General features: G+C 42.1%; 1 protein-coding gene across 10 annotated transcripts in view; it reads left to right on the top strand.

Annotated features, from left to right (window-relative positions):
• TRRAP (transformation/transcription domain associated protein) overlaps window positions 1–18,874 on the top strand; it is a 114,653-nt gene that overhangs the window by 86,778 nt on the left and 9,001 nt on the right. For 6 of the 10 annotated variants that reach the window (XM_025040703.1, XM_025040704.1, XM_025040702.1 and 3 more), the window contains exons 58-68: window positions 1,647–1,838; window positions 3,135–3,363; window positions 3,957–4,222; window positions 4,652–4,752; window positions 8,697–8,898; window positions 10,115–10,279; window positions 11,759–11,849; window positions 13,190–13,389; window positions 14,152–14,413; window positions 17,605–17,830; window positions 18,718–18,856. In XM_025040703.1, coding sequence (XP_024896471.1) covers window positions 1,647–1,838; window positions 3,135–3,363; window positions 3,957–4,222; window positions 4,652–4,752; window positions 8,697–8,898; window positions 10,115–10,279; window positions 11,759–11,849; window positions 13,190–13,389; window positions 14,152–14,413; window positions 17,605–17,830; window positions 18,718–18,856 — 2,073 coding nt within the window. Of the gene's footprint in view, window positions 1–1,646; window positions 1,839–3,134; window positions 3,364–3,956; window positions 4,223–4,651; window positions 4,753–8,696; window positions 8,899–10,114; window positions 10,280–11,309; window positions 11,431–11,758; window positions 11,850–13,189; window positions 13,390–14,151; window positions 14,414–17,604; window positions 17,831–18,717; window positions 18,857–18,874 lie in introns of those variants that run through there. The other 4 variants (XM_025040707.1, XM_025040706.1, XM_025040705.1 and 1 more) reach the window with 3 other exon arrangements.

The raw sequence follows: 18,874 nt of genomic DNA, 5'->3' as shown, positions 1-18,874 counted from the left end.
ACACACACACACACACACACATATACATATATATGTATATATACATATATTGCTTACAGAATGCATTTATAATTGATTATTCTTCATTCTGATAATCATTCTGCTGAGTAAATATTTGTAGCTCACTCTAATTTTCTAAAATCTTTCCAAGGTTTCACTAAGCTGGTTATGTGCTATATCATATTGTCCATAGGTCTGACAAATGAATTTCCTCTTTCACAAAGTCCTGATTATTTCTAAAAATGTAAGGCATTTACTGATTATAAAAAAGCTCAAAGTATGTGAATAAACACTCTGGGTAATTTTTAGTAAATTAATTTTAAGTAGTCTTGATAGTACTAAATTATTTACTCATTTGCTTTAAAAAACTCAAATTACTTTATACTCCTGTGAATTATGATTTATAGGGCTGCTTATAGTAGTATATTTTTGATATAATTTAATAGATGGGGTAATTTTTTTCATTGGGGGGAAAATGTAAAGCAATGTCATTGTTCTTAGAGTTACAGAGTGATGTAATTGACAAATGCCCATGTTAAATAGTGTTTAAATCCAGAAATGTGAGAGGATCATGTTGGAAACAAGTGTTCACAAGTTTACTTTGTGGACATCGGATCATTGGACATTGTGTCATTGGATCATTGAGATCTAAGGGGCTATGAATGTGAATGTGCTTTGAAAAAGTAAGACATTAAAAAACAAGACAGGGTACCTAGAAATGAAAGATGGCATGATTATTACCATTATTACTTTTATATCATTTGGACAGATAGCATATGGCACTAAACTGTGTGTGGTTTTTATTGTTACTTCCCCAAAGGTGCTTCAGAATACATGTTTATTGATCTTCTTACAGCAAGTCCTATACAATTTCTTCAACAGAGATATCCTTTCATCTTCTTATATGCAGAGATTATTTTTGAAAGACTTTAGTTTTTTATCATTTGTAGTTTTAAATGGGATGGAAAAATGCGATTAGTTCTGATGCTTTCTTCAGAAGGTGGGGAGCACACACAGGCTCTTGGGGCACACCTGGAGCCTTTACCTGGCTGTAGCTGTGTGTGCGGGGCTGGGCTTAGGGTTAAGGAGAGGGATGTGATGGCTCCGTGAACTTCATGGTAGAACTCATGAGCCAGATGTAAGAAGTCTGGGGAAAATTTCGTAACAGGTTATAAAATGTGGCTTTTAAATGACAATAAAATTTATGAATGTTCACTCATTCTTACAGACTTGAATCATTGCCTCTGCTTTTTTGTATAAGTGTGGGACAAGTTAATTTCCAAGGATAACAATTGAATTGGAAACAATTCAGAATTATACTGATATTTATCAGAGTGGAGATGAACATATATTTAACAGTTTAAAACTTCAGGTGGTGATGGTTCATCTTGTCTTGTAACAATGTTGATTAGTTTCCCCTTTTTTGGAACTCCTGATGACCTGAAAGCAAGGAGCCAGTGGCATGGTTTCGTAGCTGGAGAGATTGGCCACTGACTAGTGTTCAGAAAAGGAGAGTATCCAAAAACAAGAAAATAAATGTCTGTTTATAGCTAAATTTCTGCTTACTGCTTTGCATAATTGGCGCTTTCTACTGAGAGGAAGAATACCTACCCATAGCTTCCTGTGTAATGTTCTTTTACCACCAGGTAGAAGTAAGTTGTCCTAAGGAGATGGCTTGGAAGGTCAACATGTACCGTGGATACCTGGCTATCTGCCACCCTGAGGAGCAGCAGCTCAGCTTCATTGAGCGCCTGGTGGAAATGGCCAGCAGCTTGGCCATCCGTGAGTGGCGGCGGCTGCCCCACGTGGTGTCCCACGTGCACACACCTCTTCTCCAGGTAGGTGCAGTGTGTCAGTGTGAGCAGACAGAGCACCTCCTGTCCAGGCCTAGGTCCGCGAACTGAGCTGGGCAGTGGAGAGGAGACTGCTCCGCATCTTACCCTTTCCTGTGTAAACTCATCCCCATTGAGAGAGAGGCCAGAGTGAAAATGGAGAGCACTAAAATGTTGCTTTTCCTTTCTGGAGCTTCCAAGGGATTTAAGTGACAAGACATTCTTGGGAGTGATTTTAACAATTTTCATTTTTGCTTTAGGGATGTTCTTTAATGCTTACTCTGCCACCATCAATGTGATGCCACCGTTTTGTTCCAAAAGGTCTCTTATCCTCTGTGACTCTTAAGACTGTTGGTTAAATTTCAGAAATCTAAATGGAACGAACCAAACTTGAAATATAGATGAAAGCATGAATTCTTGTAGGCAATTTAGACCAAAACAACTGAAATTAAGACAAACAACAAGATACTGAGTACTGACCTAGGTGCTATGTTTGGGAGATGCAAAAAAGTTTAAAACATATATTCTGCTCAGAGGAGCATCCAAATGGAGGGAGATGACATATGCATAAGAAGCAGAATTTAAAAAGAGAGACTATGATTCAGTGCCATGCAGGTAGGACAGAAAATAAACATAAGCATTTAGAGAAAGGAGAAATTCCTGTGGGGGTGGGGAGGTAGAACCTGATGAGTAGAATTTGGATAGGCTCAGAATTGTGACCAGGGTGTTCCTGGTAAGGAGACGGCACCAGAAGTTTGGAACCAGCAACACATCTGGGGTTTAAAGGGTACTAAACTGGATAGACTCATAAGGGACCTGACTGAAAATGTATATACCACCCTAAAGAGATCATCAGAATTATGTTTTAAGATGCTTAATATGGCTGTGGGATTTTGAATGTTGACGGAAGGAAAGCTTGAGGGCAGGGGCACTAGGCTGTTCTAGACATTGGTAGACAAAGAGCCAATCACAGTTGGAAAAGGTAATTGTTTTGGGAGCTAACGATTAGCAAGCTTTGGTGTCTGCACCACTCTTTTCCCAGTCTATCTTGAAGTAGCCATAGAGCTGAGGTTTTAAAATGGGAGGGTGGGGTAGGGGTAGGGGATCAGGAGAATAGTGTCGGAAGTGAAGAATAAGTTTAAATATGGAATCTAAGGTATCTGTATATGTTAGAGGGCTTCCTTTCATAATTGAATTATGGGATCTTTGCGATAAATCAGCTTCCTGATTGACTGGTTTATTTTCTCGTTTGATCTTTGGTGTCATGCCTACTGTATAATCTCTTATGCTCGTCCCATTCAGGCAGCCCAGCAAATCATTGAACTTCAGGAAGCTGCGCAAATAAATGCAGGCTTACAGCCGACCAACCTGGGGAGGAATAACAGCCTGCATGACATGAAGACAGTGGTGAAGACCTGGAGGAACAGGCTGCCCATTGTGTCTGACGACTTGTCCCACTGGAGCAGTGTCTTCATGTGGCGGCAGCATCATTACCAGGGTAAACCTACCTGGTCCAGCATGCATTCATCATGTAATTTTCCAGACACCCCACTGTTCTGGTTTCATGTCTTTTTTTTTTTTTTTTTTTACCAGATTTTCTATTTTTTTTTTTTTTTGGTGGGTGTGGTGGATGGTGGTGGTCTGGTGAGGGTAAAGATGAAGGTGGTGAAAGATGGGATGCATTTCCCCCTCCCTGTCACGTTTTTCTAGCTAGCACAGAAATGCTGCTGGACATTGACTGTTGCATCGGGCTCAGGCCAGTGCCCTCGGAGCTCCAGGTTGTGGCACTCTTTGATTTGAAGCTCCCCCAAGGAAGAACTGTTCTCAGTGGCAATGTGTAGCCTTCTTCAGTTTTCTGGTCCCCTCTGCTCATCCCTTAAACCTGCCAGGCATGTTTGTTTAGAGTAACCTTCATGATTTAGGTAGCCAAGATGGTAACACTCAGTTGTTAGTGCTTTTTTTATTTTACTTTTGATATACAAGGAAAAGTAATGAGGTTTTATCACTGAGCTCCCCATTTTCATAAAGCCATGTGTGTTTGTTTTTCATTTTTTATTTAAGCCTATGGAGGAACGCTTTGAAAATGTTTGGCATAGACTGATAAGTCATTTCTTTGCTCTCTAGCTATTGTAACTGCGTATGAAAATAGTTCTCAGCATGATCCAAGTTCAAATAACGCTATGCTTGGGGTTCACGCATCAGCTTCAGCAATCATCCAGTATGGAAAAATTGCGCGAAAACAAGGGCTGGTCAATGTAGCTCTGGATATATTAAGTCGCATTCATACTATTCCAACCGTTCCTATCGTGGATTGCTTCCAGAAGATTCGACAGCAAGTCAAATGCTACCTCCAACTGGCGGGAGTCATGGGGAAAAACGAGTGTATGCAGGTAAAGTGCCAGCGGGACGCAGTGCCTGCTCCATACTGGGGAGGTTCGGTAAAGAATGATGAGAGTGTCCCGTGGAAACTCCTGGTTCAGATAATAGGGAAGGAACATTAGAACTTTCTACAAACATAGCCTTAGTAGTGGGAAACAGTCCTTCCAAAGCAAGAAAGGAAGAAGAAACCACTTGAGTATGTGAATTATATTTTATTGTTTCTGTTTTATAATAATACCCTTAAGGTATCTAGAACCGAATCATTTTAAATACTACTTGTCAGTCGGCAAATACTCTTGGCAGACAAATCTGTTGTCAATTTAAAAGTAACACTTGTCAGTGACCTTTAGGACTTATTGCGTAGACAAATATTTTAATGAAGTTGTTATATTATTGTCTAGAAATTCCAAGACCTTTTTCTCTATTCTTTTTTTAAACAGGGCCTTGAAGTTATAGAATCTACAAACTTAAAATACTTCACAAAAGAGATGACAGCTGAATTTTATGCACTGAAGGGAATGTTCTTGGCTCAGATCAACAAGTATGTATGTTATGTAGAAGGAGAATAAAGAAAAACTCAGCAGATTATTAAAATAGTTATTTATAACTTGAAGCCAATGCGAAGGTCAAGCTGAAAATTGGTATGATTTAGTGATAGATGTCAGGTATGATATTTCAGGTAGTATACCTCTGCAGAGATAGTAACTTGCAGCTGATTGATAAGCCAGTTTGATATGTAGTACTTTAAAAGCTTTTGGAAAAAGAGTTGCTTGAACACAGAACTGCCAGTAACATGGCTTCATTTCCGCATGTCTCAGCCTGCCGTTTTGGAACAGTTGATCCCTTTTATGAAGATGGTTTTTGTTTTAGAGCAGGGGTCAGTCAGCTGTGGCCTACAGGCCAAATCCAGCCAGTGCCGCCTAGTTTTTGTAAATGAAGAATTGGAACACAGCATACCACTGATGTGTCTATGGCTCTTCATGCTTCAGCCACAGACTTGAGGAGTTGTGACAGAAATTGTATGGCCCACAAAGCCTAAACCATTTACTAATTGGCCCATTACAGAAAAAAGTTGCTGAACCCTGTTTTAGAGAAATGAATGTCACATGAAATTTTATAGAAGGTATATAAATGAGATATGCTTACAAGATGCTGCCTGTTGCCATATATAGGGCTTTTTAAAGCTCACTTTTCACATTTTTGGTATATAGGGTTGCGTTTTTAGCTTATTTTAAAATAAGGAAGTGATTCTGTCAAGATAAAGGGTTTTATGCTTTTTAAAAAATGTTTTAAAGTCATATGACAATATACTATTTGGAAGTGTATACAGCTTAGTGAGTTTTACTGTCTTCACAGCATTGTACAACCATCACTACTTGGTAATTTTAGAACACTCTCATTGTCCCTGAAGGAAATCCCATACCTGTTAGCAGTCACTTCCTGTTCTCTTCCTTTGTCCTCTGACAACCACTAGTCTTTTTGTCTCTACGACTTGCTTATTCTGAACATTTCTTATAAATAAAACCATACGCAATGTGGCCTTTTGAGTCTGGCTTCTCTCACTTAGCACAGTGTTTTCAAGGTTCATCACGTTGTAGCCCATGTTGGTGCTTCCTTCCTTTTCAGGGCCGAATAACATTCACTTTCATATTCATATATTTATTCATTTGACAATTGGTGGACTTTTGGGTCGTTTCCACTTTTTGACTATTATGAATAATGATCTGTGAGCATGCATGTACAAGGTTTTGTGTGAGTGTGTTTTCCGTTTTCTTGGGTATATGCGTAGGAGTGGAATTGCTGGGTTATGTGGTGCTTTTTTATCTTTGAGGAATTGCCCTTTTCCCATAGTAGCCATACCATTTTACATTCCCACCAGCATTGTTTGTGGTTTCCATTTTTTCAGGTTTGCATTTTTCTGGTTATAGCCATCCTAGTGAGTGAAGTGGTATCTCATTGTGGTGTTGATTTGCATTTTTCTAGTAATTAACGATGTTGAGCATCTTTTAGGTGCTTCTGTGCCATTTATGTATCTTTTTCTATAGAAATTTCTATTCAGTTATTTTGCCCATTTTTAAATTGGGTTATTTGACTCGTTATTGTTGAGTTCTAATTCTTATATGTCTAGATGTAAGTTTCTTTCAGATACATTTTTTGCAAATATTTTCTCACATTCTTTTCACTTCCTTGATAGTGTCTTTTAATGCACAGTTTACCATTTTGATGAAGTCCAATTTGTCTGCTTTTTCTTTTGTTGCTTTTACTTATGGTTTTGTATCTAAGACACCATGGCCTAACCCAAGGTTATGAGCATTTATTTACTCCTATGCTTTTTAAAAAGAGTTTTATAGGTTTAGCTCTTACATTTATGTTTTTAACCTATTTTGAGTTAATTTTTTTATGTGGCATGAGGCCATATTTTTGCATGTGTATATCCCGTTGTCCCAGCACCATTTTCTGAAAAGACCTTATTTCTGGATACTCAATTCTGTTTCGTCAATGTGTATGTTCACCCTTACATTGGTGCCACACTGTCTTGGTTAAAGCTGCTTTGCAGTAGGTTTTGAAATTGGTAAGTAGCCTTTAACTTTATTCTTTTTCGAGTTTGTTTTTTTTTGGGGGGTCAGCATTTCCATATGAATTTTAGGTTATTTCAGCAAAGAAGAAAAGACAGTTTGAATTATGCTAGAGATTGTACTGAATCTGTAGATTAATTTGGGTAGTATTGCTACTGTAACAGTATTGTGTCTCCAGTGCATGAACACAGGATGCATTTATTTTGGTTGTCTTTAGTTTCGTTTAACAATGTTTATAGTTTTCAATATATAAGTCTTACATTTCTTAAATTAATTTTATTCTTAAATATTTTATTCCTTTTGTTATTTTAAATTATTTTTTTCAGATTGTTCATTGCTAAGGAATAGAACTACAGGTGAATTTTACATATTGATCTTATATTTTTCAACTTTGCTGAATTTGCCGTAATAGTTCTTTTGTCAATTCTTTAGGGCTTTCTGCATATAAGATCATGTATTCTGCAAATAGAGAGAGTTTTGCATTTTCCATTATAATCTGGTTGCCTTTTCTTTTTCTTGCCTAATTGCTCTGGCTAAGCATTCCAGCACTTATTTTATGTTTTTAAATCACCCACCCCCATGACCTCCACCCCTGACCTATGGATGTTGCCATCTCCCCTTAAGAACTGGATCTCTGAAGGCAGGACGTCTCCTCCCACTCACTTGTGGCACACACCCAGGGCTGGAGCACCCCAGGGGTCTTGGGGCACCCAGGGGGCCTGGTGCACCTGGGGTATGGACTGTGGCTCCACTGGGGCTTGAACCCAGGACTTTCTGCGTGTAAAGCAGACATGCTAACCATCACTCTATGGAACCCGCCCCCCGCCTCCCAGCACTAAGTTTAAATAAATAAGTTTAAGGAAAATGGGCATCCTTTTCTTGTTCCTGATCATAGAGGAAAACCTTTCAGTCTTTTATCATTGAATGTGATGGGCTTTTCATATGTGACCTTCATTACGTTGAAATAGTTCTATTCCTAGTTTGTTGAGTGTTTTTATCATGAAAAGATATTAGATTTTGTCAAATTTTTTTTCTTTATCAACTGAGATGATTGCATTTTTCTCTTTCATTCTGTTAATGTGGTGCATTACATGGATCGACTTTGTATTTTGAACCACACCTTGCATTGTCGAGGTAAATCCCACTTGGTCACTGTGTCTAATCCTTTAAATATCTATTTGATTTGGTTTGCTAGTATTTTGTTGAGGTTGTTTGCATCTGTATTCATAAGGGATATAGAAATGTTGCTCTCATGGTGTCTTATACATTGTTGGTGTGATACTAACGTGATGTAACCACTGTGGAGACTATTTAGCAGTTCCTCAAAAAATTAAGCATAGAATTATCATATGACCCAGCAATTAGACTCCTAGGTTTATACCCAAAATAATTGAAAATGGGTGCTCATGTAGGTACTTACCTGCTCATGAATCTTCATAGCAGCACTGTTCACAATAGCCAGAATGTCAGAACAACTCAAATGAATGGATAAACAAACTGTAGCATATACATAGGATGGAATGATATTCAGTCATAAAAAGGAATAAAGTACTCATATACACTATAACATGGATGAACCTCAGAAACACTATGCTAAGTAAAAAGCCAGACACACACACAAAAATCACATGATATATGAGTCCATTAATATGAAATATGCAGACTAGGTAGATCCTCAGAGACAGGAAGCAGGTTGGTGGTGACCAGGGGCTGGAGTTTGCAGGTGACGGACGGTGGCAGCTTAACGGTTCGGGGTTTTCTTTTGGAACTATGTAGAGGTGGTGGTTGCACAACATTTTGAATGTACTAAACGCCACTGAATTGTTCACTTTATAATGGTTAATTTCATGTTATGCGAAGTTCACCTGGAAACAAAATCAAGTTTGTGTTGATTTCTGTGCCCTCACAGGTCTGAGGAAGCAAACAAAGCCTTTTCTGCAGCTGTGCAAATGCATGATGTGCTGGTGAAAGCTTGGGCTATGTGGGGTGATTACCTGGAGAATATCTTTGTGAAGGAGCGGCAGCTGCATCTTGGCGTGTCTGCCATTACCTGTTACCTGCATGCATGCCGGCATCAGAACGAGAGCAAATCAAGAAAATACTTAGCCAAGGTGAGGCCAAAAGAATTGACCAAAGATTGGTCGCCTTCAAGTTTAGATGAAAATTCAGCTATTTCTGAACCTGTGCTGGGCGTGAGGCTTATTTCATGCCTTTACTCTGAATTCTCATCACTCTTCAAAGTATCTTCCATAGTTTTGTTTTAAAGTTGAGAAAACTGAGGCCTGGACATATTCAGGGTCTCAGGACTTTAAAACAGCAAAACCGAGCCTGGAGTCTGAGTCTTAGGTTACACTCTGTGTGACCTCACACCGGACAGAGGTTCCTGCAGACTGCTGAGGGGTCTGCAAGGAGAACTGACCTGCTAGGCACCTGTTAGATTCTGATCTCTCACCTGCACGGACAGTGCACATAGAGCGGTCAGCTCTAGTCTCGGGTCACGTTGAATCACATGATTTCTGCACACACTACAGGGTGAGGTCACAGTTGCTGGTGTTCTCATCCCTTATTGTCCCAGAATGGCATTGGGCACAGGGGCGGTGACTGACGTGCCCAGCGATGATCGCTTGAGATATATCTTCGTCAGTATTGCTGCCTCTTGTCCCTAAGAAGAAACATATAAATAAAACCCAGAATTAATTTTTGCAGAAAACTTAAGAATAAGTTGTTCTGCTTTTCTGTTTCATTCATTAAATGTTTGGATTTTTTTAGAATTCTTTGATGTGGTGTCAAAATTTGAAATGTACATCAGCACGTAGTCATTACAGCTGACTATAGAAACAAACCATCTGTTGTAACACAAACTACCTGAATATCTGACTCCAAATTTGCTTACTTCCAGATGTCATTGTCTCAAAATCTATGAACACTAGGCAGCCAACATGTGGCCCATCTGATACTAGGGTGGTGTTCATCTGGGATTTGTAGCAAAAGTCCATTTTGTTTTGGTGAGATCCCGAGTGTGAATTGGCAGGTTGGCAGGCCCTTGCCACCTGCCCGTTGCCTCCTTAGGGTCACCAGCCACCACTAGCCAGCCGATTGGATCAGTTGGTAATTGGTATTAAAGGTAAATCTAGATAAAAACTTTATTTAAATTTCAGTTTTATTTAAGGTTTATCTGTTAAATTTGGCAATATTGTTGGCCCTTTGGTAGATGTTTCTACATTGCTAGTAGAGCTGCTCTCTCTACGTGGTATTTTAACGTTGGGAAGAAGCCACTTAAGGGCCTCAGAATTTTCATTCAACTCAGAATTTTTCCTTCTCTCTTAGGTGCTGTGGCTTTTGAGTTTTGATGATGACAAAAATACTTTGGCAGATGCTGTTGACAAGTATTGCATCGGCGTGCCGCCCATCCAGTGGCTGGCTTGGATCCCTCAGCTGCTCACCTGCCTGGTTGGCTCTGAAGGAAAGCTGCTTTTGAACCTTATTAGCCAGGTGGGAATAACAAAGTGTCTTTGTGTGTGTATGTACACACACACACACACACACACACACACACACACACACACCACCCCCCCCTTCATTTCACATTCTTTTTTTCCAGAAAGAAAATGTGCATGTTCAAAGTAATAAAAATTAAGAGATGGGAACATGCACACATTTAGATATCACTTGATATAAAGCACAATTAAAAATTGTTGAAGAAATACCCCAGGGTTGAAATAAAATAATCTGCTGTAGCATTACAGTATTAAAATGGTAATTTCTTTGCTTGAACACGTTGCCACATATGATGCAAGTAAAATAAACATTCTCTTATATAGCTGCTTTCCTGTTATATGTTAGGAGCTCTTGAGAGCTTCTCTTCTGAATAAAATTCACCCGTGAGTGTGATGGTTGTTGCCCTTTATACAGTTGTCCAGCTGCTGCTGTCTGAGGCTTAGCTTTGTATGCACCTGGGGGTGGGGTTAGGGATTTGGACGGGTGGCTTTCATGACCGTTATTTGAGAATTGTTCCAGAATGTCCGTCTTCTGTGAGAAGATTCCGAGTAGAAGACAGACCCAAACGGTAGAAATTTGGAGACAGTTCAGTCTTGGATACAGTATCTTTGACTGAGCTTTCTTTTATAAATTTGTAGTCATAAAACTTTTCATGAATGAATAGCATTGTCACCAAGCACTTAGGCACATGCTGCTCATCTTCTTTCAGTTTACTTTGCTTTTTACATGTGGTGCATCATCTCCATCATACCCAGAAACGATTTTAGTTTTTCCTTGAGGGAAGGTAGCTGTTTCTAGATACAGGCATTTTTCTTGGGGATTATCTGTGGGGATGTTTATTTGGTCTATTTGCTTTGTCATTCATGGAACATCTTTTAATGTTTGTTAGCCAGCCACCTTGTGGCCTGTGGCCGAGCTAGATAATATACGCTCAGCCCTTTTGAAGGAGCTGTAGAACCCCAATTTGGTAAAACTGGTTTTTATTACTGTAAGTAGAAAATTTTCAGTTTCTTCCCTGTTGCAGTTACACAGGGTGAAGTTATTCATTAATGAGCCTGATTGTCGGTTAGCTAGAACCATATCACGGTTCCCGGTGAGCGGCACCAAACACAAGGACTGACTGGGGTCGTTTTGTGTTTGCCCAGGTGAGACCCAGGGACTTGTGCATTTCGCCTCCCTGAGATTTACTGAATCGTGGAGGTGTGGTTTCTGTGTCGTTACTGGTCCCCACGCAGAACTGCTGAAATGCACCATGTTGATCTTTCTTGGATCTTTTAAAACTAAACTAGATGTTTTACTTGCTGTTTAATCTGGCCTTACGTATTAAATGATCAGTGGTGCAGTATTTGCTTCCTTGGTCCAAATGCAGACAGCTCCCCACTTAGGTTTGATATCAGTTATTTCGATACAGCCGTCTTCATCCAGGAGCACCATGGTGAGCAGTGCTCTTCATTACTCCATGTCTCTGAGCAGGTCGGACGAGTGTACCCCCAGGCAGTCTACTTTCCCATCCGGACCCTGTACCTGACCCTGAAAATAGAGCAGCGCGAACGCTACAAGAGTGGTATGTTGTGAGTGGGGCCGGCCGGCCAGGCGGCGGAGGGCTGGATTTGCGGGGCATTCCACGTCCAGACTGCTGTGCACACACTCCCGCCCCACAGCTGACTTCTTAGAGCATGGGCCGGTCTTCCCTTTAGCCAGTGAGAGGACACTTTGGGGCCAGAGGGCAAAGCTGATCTCTGCGTGAAGTTTCTGGTTCTCCTTTGCCATTATGTAATTGGGCATCCATTTACCTGAGTGATTGGATCCTTAAGTAGAAATCATATATGAAATTTTTAGCTATAGATAACTACAAAGTTTAATTTGTCTCATTAGTTATAAATACACCTCGGGAAGCAGTATAAATGTCAGTTACTCTATGTTATTAAGGTTGCAAATAATCTGTCAGAAGATTCTTCAACTGTCAGAAGAATCAGCGTAGAAATCAATCTTAGCAGCTGTAAAAATTTACTCAAAATATAAGATTGGATCTATATTTTAATCTATATCGAGCAGTCCTAGTTTGTAAAGAAGTAACTTATTTGATGGTTTCAGTTACCCATTAAGCGTGATACTTTGTAAACAATTAAGGACTGTTTGCTTCACAATGTTTTTAATACCCAGGCATTCATGCTGCCAGGCCAGAGTCTTCCTCAGGAGACTCTGCTGGGCTGTGGTGGCATTGCCTGCTGATGAGCCAGGGGGGCTAGGAGATTGTGCAGCACGTCAGCTCTAACCTCCTAGGTCTCCCTGTGTAGATTCATGGTTTGGTCATTTGAAAATTAAGATTTTTTTATTCTAAGTGAGCTGAAGCTACAAAAATGGGGTTCAGGTGTTTTATAACATTTTTCGTATAGCAAGTGACTATATTTTTGAAAAATAACCGTTTTACACATGTGGTTTGGCTTTCCTAGATGAAAAAATGTAGACTTGCTCATTAACTACTTTTAGATTCTCTGAGCTATATAGTACAAGGAATGTATTGCAAATAACTTTTTCTAAACATTTAAAAAATGTTCACACTTACAGTCAAGTTAAAAAGGGAGAGTACACTGAAAACTTGTACAGCCTCACTGGATTTGCTAGCTGGTGTGCTGCCACGTTTGCTTTCTGTCAATAGGTATACTTTCTTCTGAACCATTCGAAACCAGCTTGTAGACAGTCTCTCTCTGTGCCCAAGTCCCAGAGCGCACCTCTCCTTAAGACCAGGGCATTCTCCCACACAGTCCCTGGGGAAACAGCCTCATGACAAATTAGCACACCGGCAGGAACCAGCGTTCCTTTGGCCGGTGGGTCCTCTAGAGCACCGAGCTCTAGCATCGGTCAGTTTTGCGCTGACATTGGCATTGTGTGTGTTGCTCTCAGATTCTGGACAGCAGCAGCCAAGTTCAGTGGGTAACCAGTCCCATTCTGCATCAGATCCAGGGCCCATAAGAGCAACAGCACCCATGTGGCGCTGCAGCCGAATCATGCACATGCAGCGGGAGCTCCACCCAACCCTCCTGTCTTCCCTGGAAGGCATCGTCGATCAGATGGTCTGGTTCAGAGAGAACTGGCATGAAGAGGTATTTGGCTGTGGTCTCAGGACTGTGTCATTCTGTATGCTTTTGTGGCGGTGTGATCCTTAGTTAGCTGCCTGGTTGTTTCCTATATTTGTTGAACGACGGAGCAGGCAAATGTTAATGCTGCATGTGCGTGCAGCTGTATTTGGAGTGGCAGACTTCAAAAGAAGATGAAATTAAGAAAGCCATTTCTGCCCTAAAATGCTTACTTCGCTCACTTGTATGTGCTCAGTCACTTCAGTGCCACCAGTTGACCAGGCAGCAGTGGTGGCTTAGGTAACTGACCAGCGATTAATCCCCAGAGGTGGGAGTTAGTCTAACCCAGTGATCTTTTCAGCAGCCAGGCCATCCCCTTAATGGTGTTTGTATAAGTTGGTGATAAAACAGTCAGCTTTTGCTGCCCAGGTATTTATCTAGTCGGCCACGAGGCACCCTCGTTACTACTGTGTTCTTCCGTGTGTGTGCATGCAGACATGCGGCATTTAGTACTTGAAGCCTCTGAAAATGAACCAACAGAGGGGTATGTGTATGACCCAAAAAGAAAGGGTGGGTTTTGTTTTTCAGTGTTCAGGATATTTATTCCTCATTGTTACAAATCATAGCTCACAGTGTGGAGCATACTGATTTGACATCAGCAGTGTGCCAGGTGCCACAGAGATTGCCCCGGTGGTGGTGGGGACATGCTGGACAGATGCTTTTTGGTTGGTTAGTTGCTTGAATGGAGAGCTCTCTTTTGTGAATTGCATTTGGTTTCTTTTCTGCCAGGTTCTCAGGCAGCTCCAGCAAGGCCTGGCGAAATGTTACTCTGTTGCATTTGAGAAAAGTGGAGCAGTGTCAGATGCCAAAATCACCCCTCACACCCTGAATTTCGTCAAGAAGTTGGTGAGCACGTTTGGGGTGGGCCTGGAGAACGTGTCCAACGTCTCGACCATGTTCTCCAGCGCCGCCTCCGAGTCTCTAGCCAGGAGGGCGCAGGCCACTGCTCAGGACCCTGTTTTCCAGAAGCTGAAGGGCCAGTTCACAACTGGTGAGTCTGACTTAGTTCCTTCTGCAGTGGGGAAGTTTGCACTCACTGTTTTTCTTCGGTCTTTAACATATAAGGTAACTGTATTCGTTTATTTTCTTACTGCTTTACTGAGCAAGCCGGTTATACTGTGTTTAGACTCAGATCACAAGAAAACCATGATAGTCGCCAGCCTGGGGCTACATGTCCTCTCCAGTTGAAGGGTCGAGGTTTGGACCTGGAGCGCCAGGCTCTACTATAGGCTTGGAAATAGGAGGGTTTTGGGCTGAACCTTCTGCTCCCTGAATCCCTCCTTCCACTTGACTTTCGTGGGGAAACTCAACAGTGTTAAGTAAGATAAGTCAGATTCAAAAGTGCAGGGCTCTAGGTGATAAGTAAAGTTCAAACTTGTATGGGATTCTGGTGGCGGAATGATAGGGAGATTGTGTTTTTATTACTTTTCCCTGGTTCAGGTTCATGCATTTTACTAGACCCAAGGAGCATGAATCCTGACTCCACCAGGTTCTGTGTGATCCACGTTAAACGGGCCAGTCTCCCTCAGCCTAAGTTTTTATCTGTCAGGAATCCTCATCCCCCTAGCACAAGCAGATATGACAGTGTCCCCTGGAGCTCGGAGCATTTGTCCCCACTCCTGCTGTGTCTCCATCCCACTGTTCCCTCTGGCAGAGTATCTAGGGTAGGCTCTCTCCTTCCGGGAACCCCAGGTCCCATACTTTAGCCCGAGTAACTTTTGAGGTTTTCATGCCTTGAGTGTTAACCTATAAGTGATTATCATGTGAGAACAAACTTTGGTAAAATCTCCCAGAGCTAAAAGAAACATTTTAGCTTAATTACTGCTTTTGTAACTGTACTCAAATTATTCTTCACTGATTTGTTAAGCTATAGAATAAGTGGTTCACATTTTTAGATGTTTAAAGTATCTTTTAAAGACCCATTCTTTTGTGGTTAAAACATGTATATATGTAGAGTAGGTTGAAACAATGTAAAAGAAAATATCCCACTAATTGTTAAGGATACTTAGCAGTTGCCACCATGACTTACTCTAACCCCATAGGAAATACGGCACAGGCCCCGATGTCATGCTACGAGGTCCCGGGGCACCGGGTGTCCAGTCTCTGAGGCCCGAGCTGCTGAGCCACCACTTAGGGACATGCTCTGAAAAATATGAGTCCTGCCTTCATATCTTTAACCCTGAACTGCTTCTATCGTCTTAGATTTTTTTTTTTTGTAAAGGTCATGTGACATGTCATCTGTCCCCTTACTCTGGGAAAGGAAGAGTTTGAGGTGAAGGTTTTATGGGAATCATCGTATCTTACTTAAAAGAAGTGACATTCAGTGTGTCTTCATCTTCAAATTCCAGATTATTAAATCAAATGTAGTCTGAAATGAAAGAGAGAATTAAAAGTGGGACACATCATCTGGATTTGATATAAAAAAAAAAGACAAAACTGAAACTTGAAGATGGCCATTAGATCTGACCACTCTCAAACTGTAGCAAGTTTCAGGTACTTAAATCAGGAGCTCTCCAGCCCATCTGGTCATCTGTGCCCAGGAAGGACCATCTCTGTATCCCAGCGCTGTGTTCCAGCTGTAAGGAGGTGGAAGGAGGTCCAGACACAGAGCATCAGATTATCCCAGAGAGCGACGACTTATTTTCATGCAGGGACTCACACACGAATGTTCATAGCCACTTTATTAGTAATAGCCCCAAACTGAAAACTATGCAGATGCCCCTTGGAGAATGGATAAACAAAGTATGATACTTCCATACTCACATAAAATAAATAAATAAAGACTTAACACACAGCAACTTGGATGAACCTCAGAGAAATTGTGCTGAGTGCAAAAAGCCAATCTCAAAAGGATACCTACTGCATGATTCTTGTTTATACATTTGTGAAATAATGTAATACTAGAGTTGGAGAAATGATTGGTGGCCAGGCATTAGGGTTGGGGGACGAGGTGGGTGTGGCTGTCATGGGCTCCTCAAGGCAGCCTGGGGATTGACAGGAGAGCACCTTGACTGTAGTGCTGGTTATACTGGGGACAAGGTTATACCCTCTGTGGTGCCTCCTGTGTTAGTATCGATCAGGCCCTCACTGGTTCCTGGTTCGAAACTCCTGTTGTTGACCCCTTAGCTGTTTTCTCTGTATTTCACTCCAGTCCAGCCTGCGGCAGCCCTCGAGAAGGTGGAGATGGGGGGAGGCGAGTCTTGGCTGAGTCTGCAGGAGGCTCTGCCTCCAGCGAGGCTGTGAGAAGAGGGGACAGGAGTCTGGGCAGGACCTGTGCCTTCTAGGGCAGCCTTGCCCAGACTCACCCCATACGACCTAACTCTGGGCAAATGAGAATGCAGAAGAGCGTTTGAAAGGGGCGCTGGAGAGCCCTGGCACCTGTGCTACAGTCAGCTTGTGTGTGAAGGCGCCTCTGCCGCACCCATTTCACTTGGGCCTCAGGATAATCAGTCCTTGTCAGCATGAGGACACTGCTTACTTGTAGCTCCTGTAAATCCATGTTTTAAACAGAAATGATTGGGCTTTTCCTGACCTTCGGGCTCTGGCAAGTTGGGGTGATGAGAATCCCTTCCTCCACTTGTGCTGATCTGGGTGGGAAATGAGGTATTTTTAAAGAAGGACTTTTCAATTTCATTGACCTTTTAATATTGAGTATTAAAAAAATTGAACACTAATCAGGGTATTTTTAATTGCTTAAGCAAAAATTTGTTTTCCATTTTTGTCATTTTGATTTCTTCCCACAATTCCTTCTGATGAACTGATTTATAATTTAGTAGCTTCAGCTTGATGACTGTGTTGGCTTTGACTCAAGGGCCTTAGTTTCCCTGGGTGATGCTTGTTTTCAGAGGTGACCTTTAGGGCTGGTGGATGAGCTCTAGGCACCTTTTGGAGGGCTTGATGCTGAGACATTTATGTCGCGGCCTTGTGGGTTCCCCACATTTTTCCTGAAGGGGGCCAGTTGAGGGTGAGGTTCCAGTGTTGTTCATCTCGGTCACCAGGAGAGCAGGCACACGCCAGGGCTTTGCTTGCTCTCCCCAGCCCCAACTGACACTTTAAAGAGCAAGAGGGATTCCGGGGCTTGGCGCCTGTGTGTAGCTGGGAGGTGCTTGAGCAGACATTTGGGAGTAGAGTAGAGATAGCCCAGATGACTGACGATGTCTTTAATCATATTTTATTTTGAAGATTTTGACTTCAGTGTTCCAGGATCCATGAAGCTTCATAATCTTATTTCTAAATTGAAAAAGTGGATCAAAATTCTGGAGGCCAAAACCAAGCAGCTTCCAAAATTCTTCCTCATAGAAGAAAAGTGCCGATTTTTGAGCAATTTCTCAGCGCAGACAGCTGAAGTAGAAATCCCGGGGGAGTTTCTGATGCCAAAGCCGACACATTATTATATCAAGATTGCTCGGTGAGTGCTCCCGGCCCAATCACTAACTTGTCCCCAGCAAACAGAGCCATGACAGGCCTGCAGGGCAGACCCGGTGCAGCGTTTCAGAGAACACAAAATTGTTCTAGAATATGAGTGATCAAGAACCTGAAAGGGACTGGTTTGATGGGTTAAATGTTTGTTTGAGTCAAGTTTGTGTTTGTGTCCAAAACAACCTTTTCTGAATCACCATGAACTTGACAGTTTCCTAGTCTTCTGTAAACTCTTAAAGCACAGTATTCAAAACAGAGTCGGACAGTTGTAAAATTTCAAAGAGTATGTTGCCTATCATTCGAAATGTAAAGAGTGCTATGAAGAGCCTTCCCTCAGCGCATGGGCATTTCATTTTATTTCCAAATAAGAGCAAGGCTCTGCTTTTCCATTCAGCTAGGATTCGGTTCCCCTTTCCTCCAAAGCCAACTCGGGCCCTGGCCAGCTCTCCTCCTCCCCGACTTCATCAGTGGCCGAGGCCCGCGGTGAGCGTGAGGGCAAGGGTGTGCCAGGCCCCACGCTTGCTCCTCAGGGCACCTGTGAGTGCCAGCCAGGACCGTCCTCCCAGTGGTCAGCCCCGGGCCCTCCCAGCTCTGCTGCTGTGCTCAGGGCCAGGTTCACAGCCCGTCTCTGGCTCCTGGGCTTGGACCCCGGCATGATTCTTTTGAAACTCTGGCTTCATCTGCTCTTTTGCCTTTTGTTCTTCCTCTGCCATGGTTTCTGCTGTTTTGTGATATTATTGCACTGTAACTACATAGTCTGGTTTTTTCCATGACAGTTCTCACTGCCGCTTTTGGAAAGCTCCGCTTTCTTCTCAAAGAAAAGAGTTGGCCATTGAGACTTGGAGTCAGTGCTTCACGGTTTGCTTGTTTTGGTAGGTTTATGCCCAGGGTAGAAATTGTGCAGAAGCACAACACCGCAGCCAGGAGATTGTACATCCGCGGGCACAATGGCAAGATCTACCCGTACCTCGTCATGAATGACGCCTGCCTGACAGAGTCCCGGAGGGAGGAGCGCGTGCTGCAGCTGCTCCGC

Source organism: Pteropus alecto, unplaced genomic scaffold (genome assembly GCF_000325575.1).
Source record: "Pteropus alecto unplaced genomic scaffold, ASM32557v1 scaffold78, whole genome shotgun sequence".
Lineage (NCBI taxonomy): Eukaryota > Metazoa > Chordata > Mammalia > Chiroptera > Pteropodidae > Pteropus > Pteropus alecto.
The sequence above is the reverse complement of the archived record's forward strand: the minus strand, read 5'-3'. Positions and strand labels throughout refer to the sequence as shown.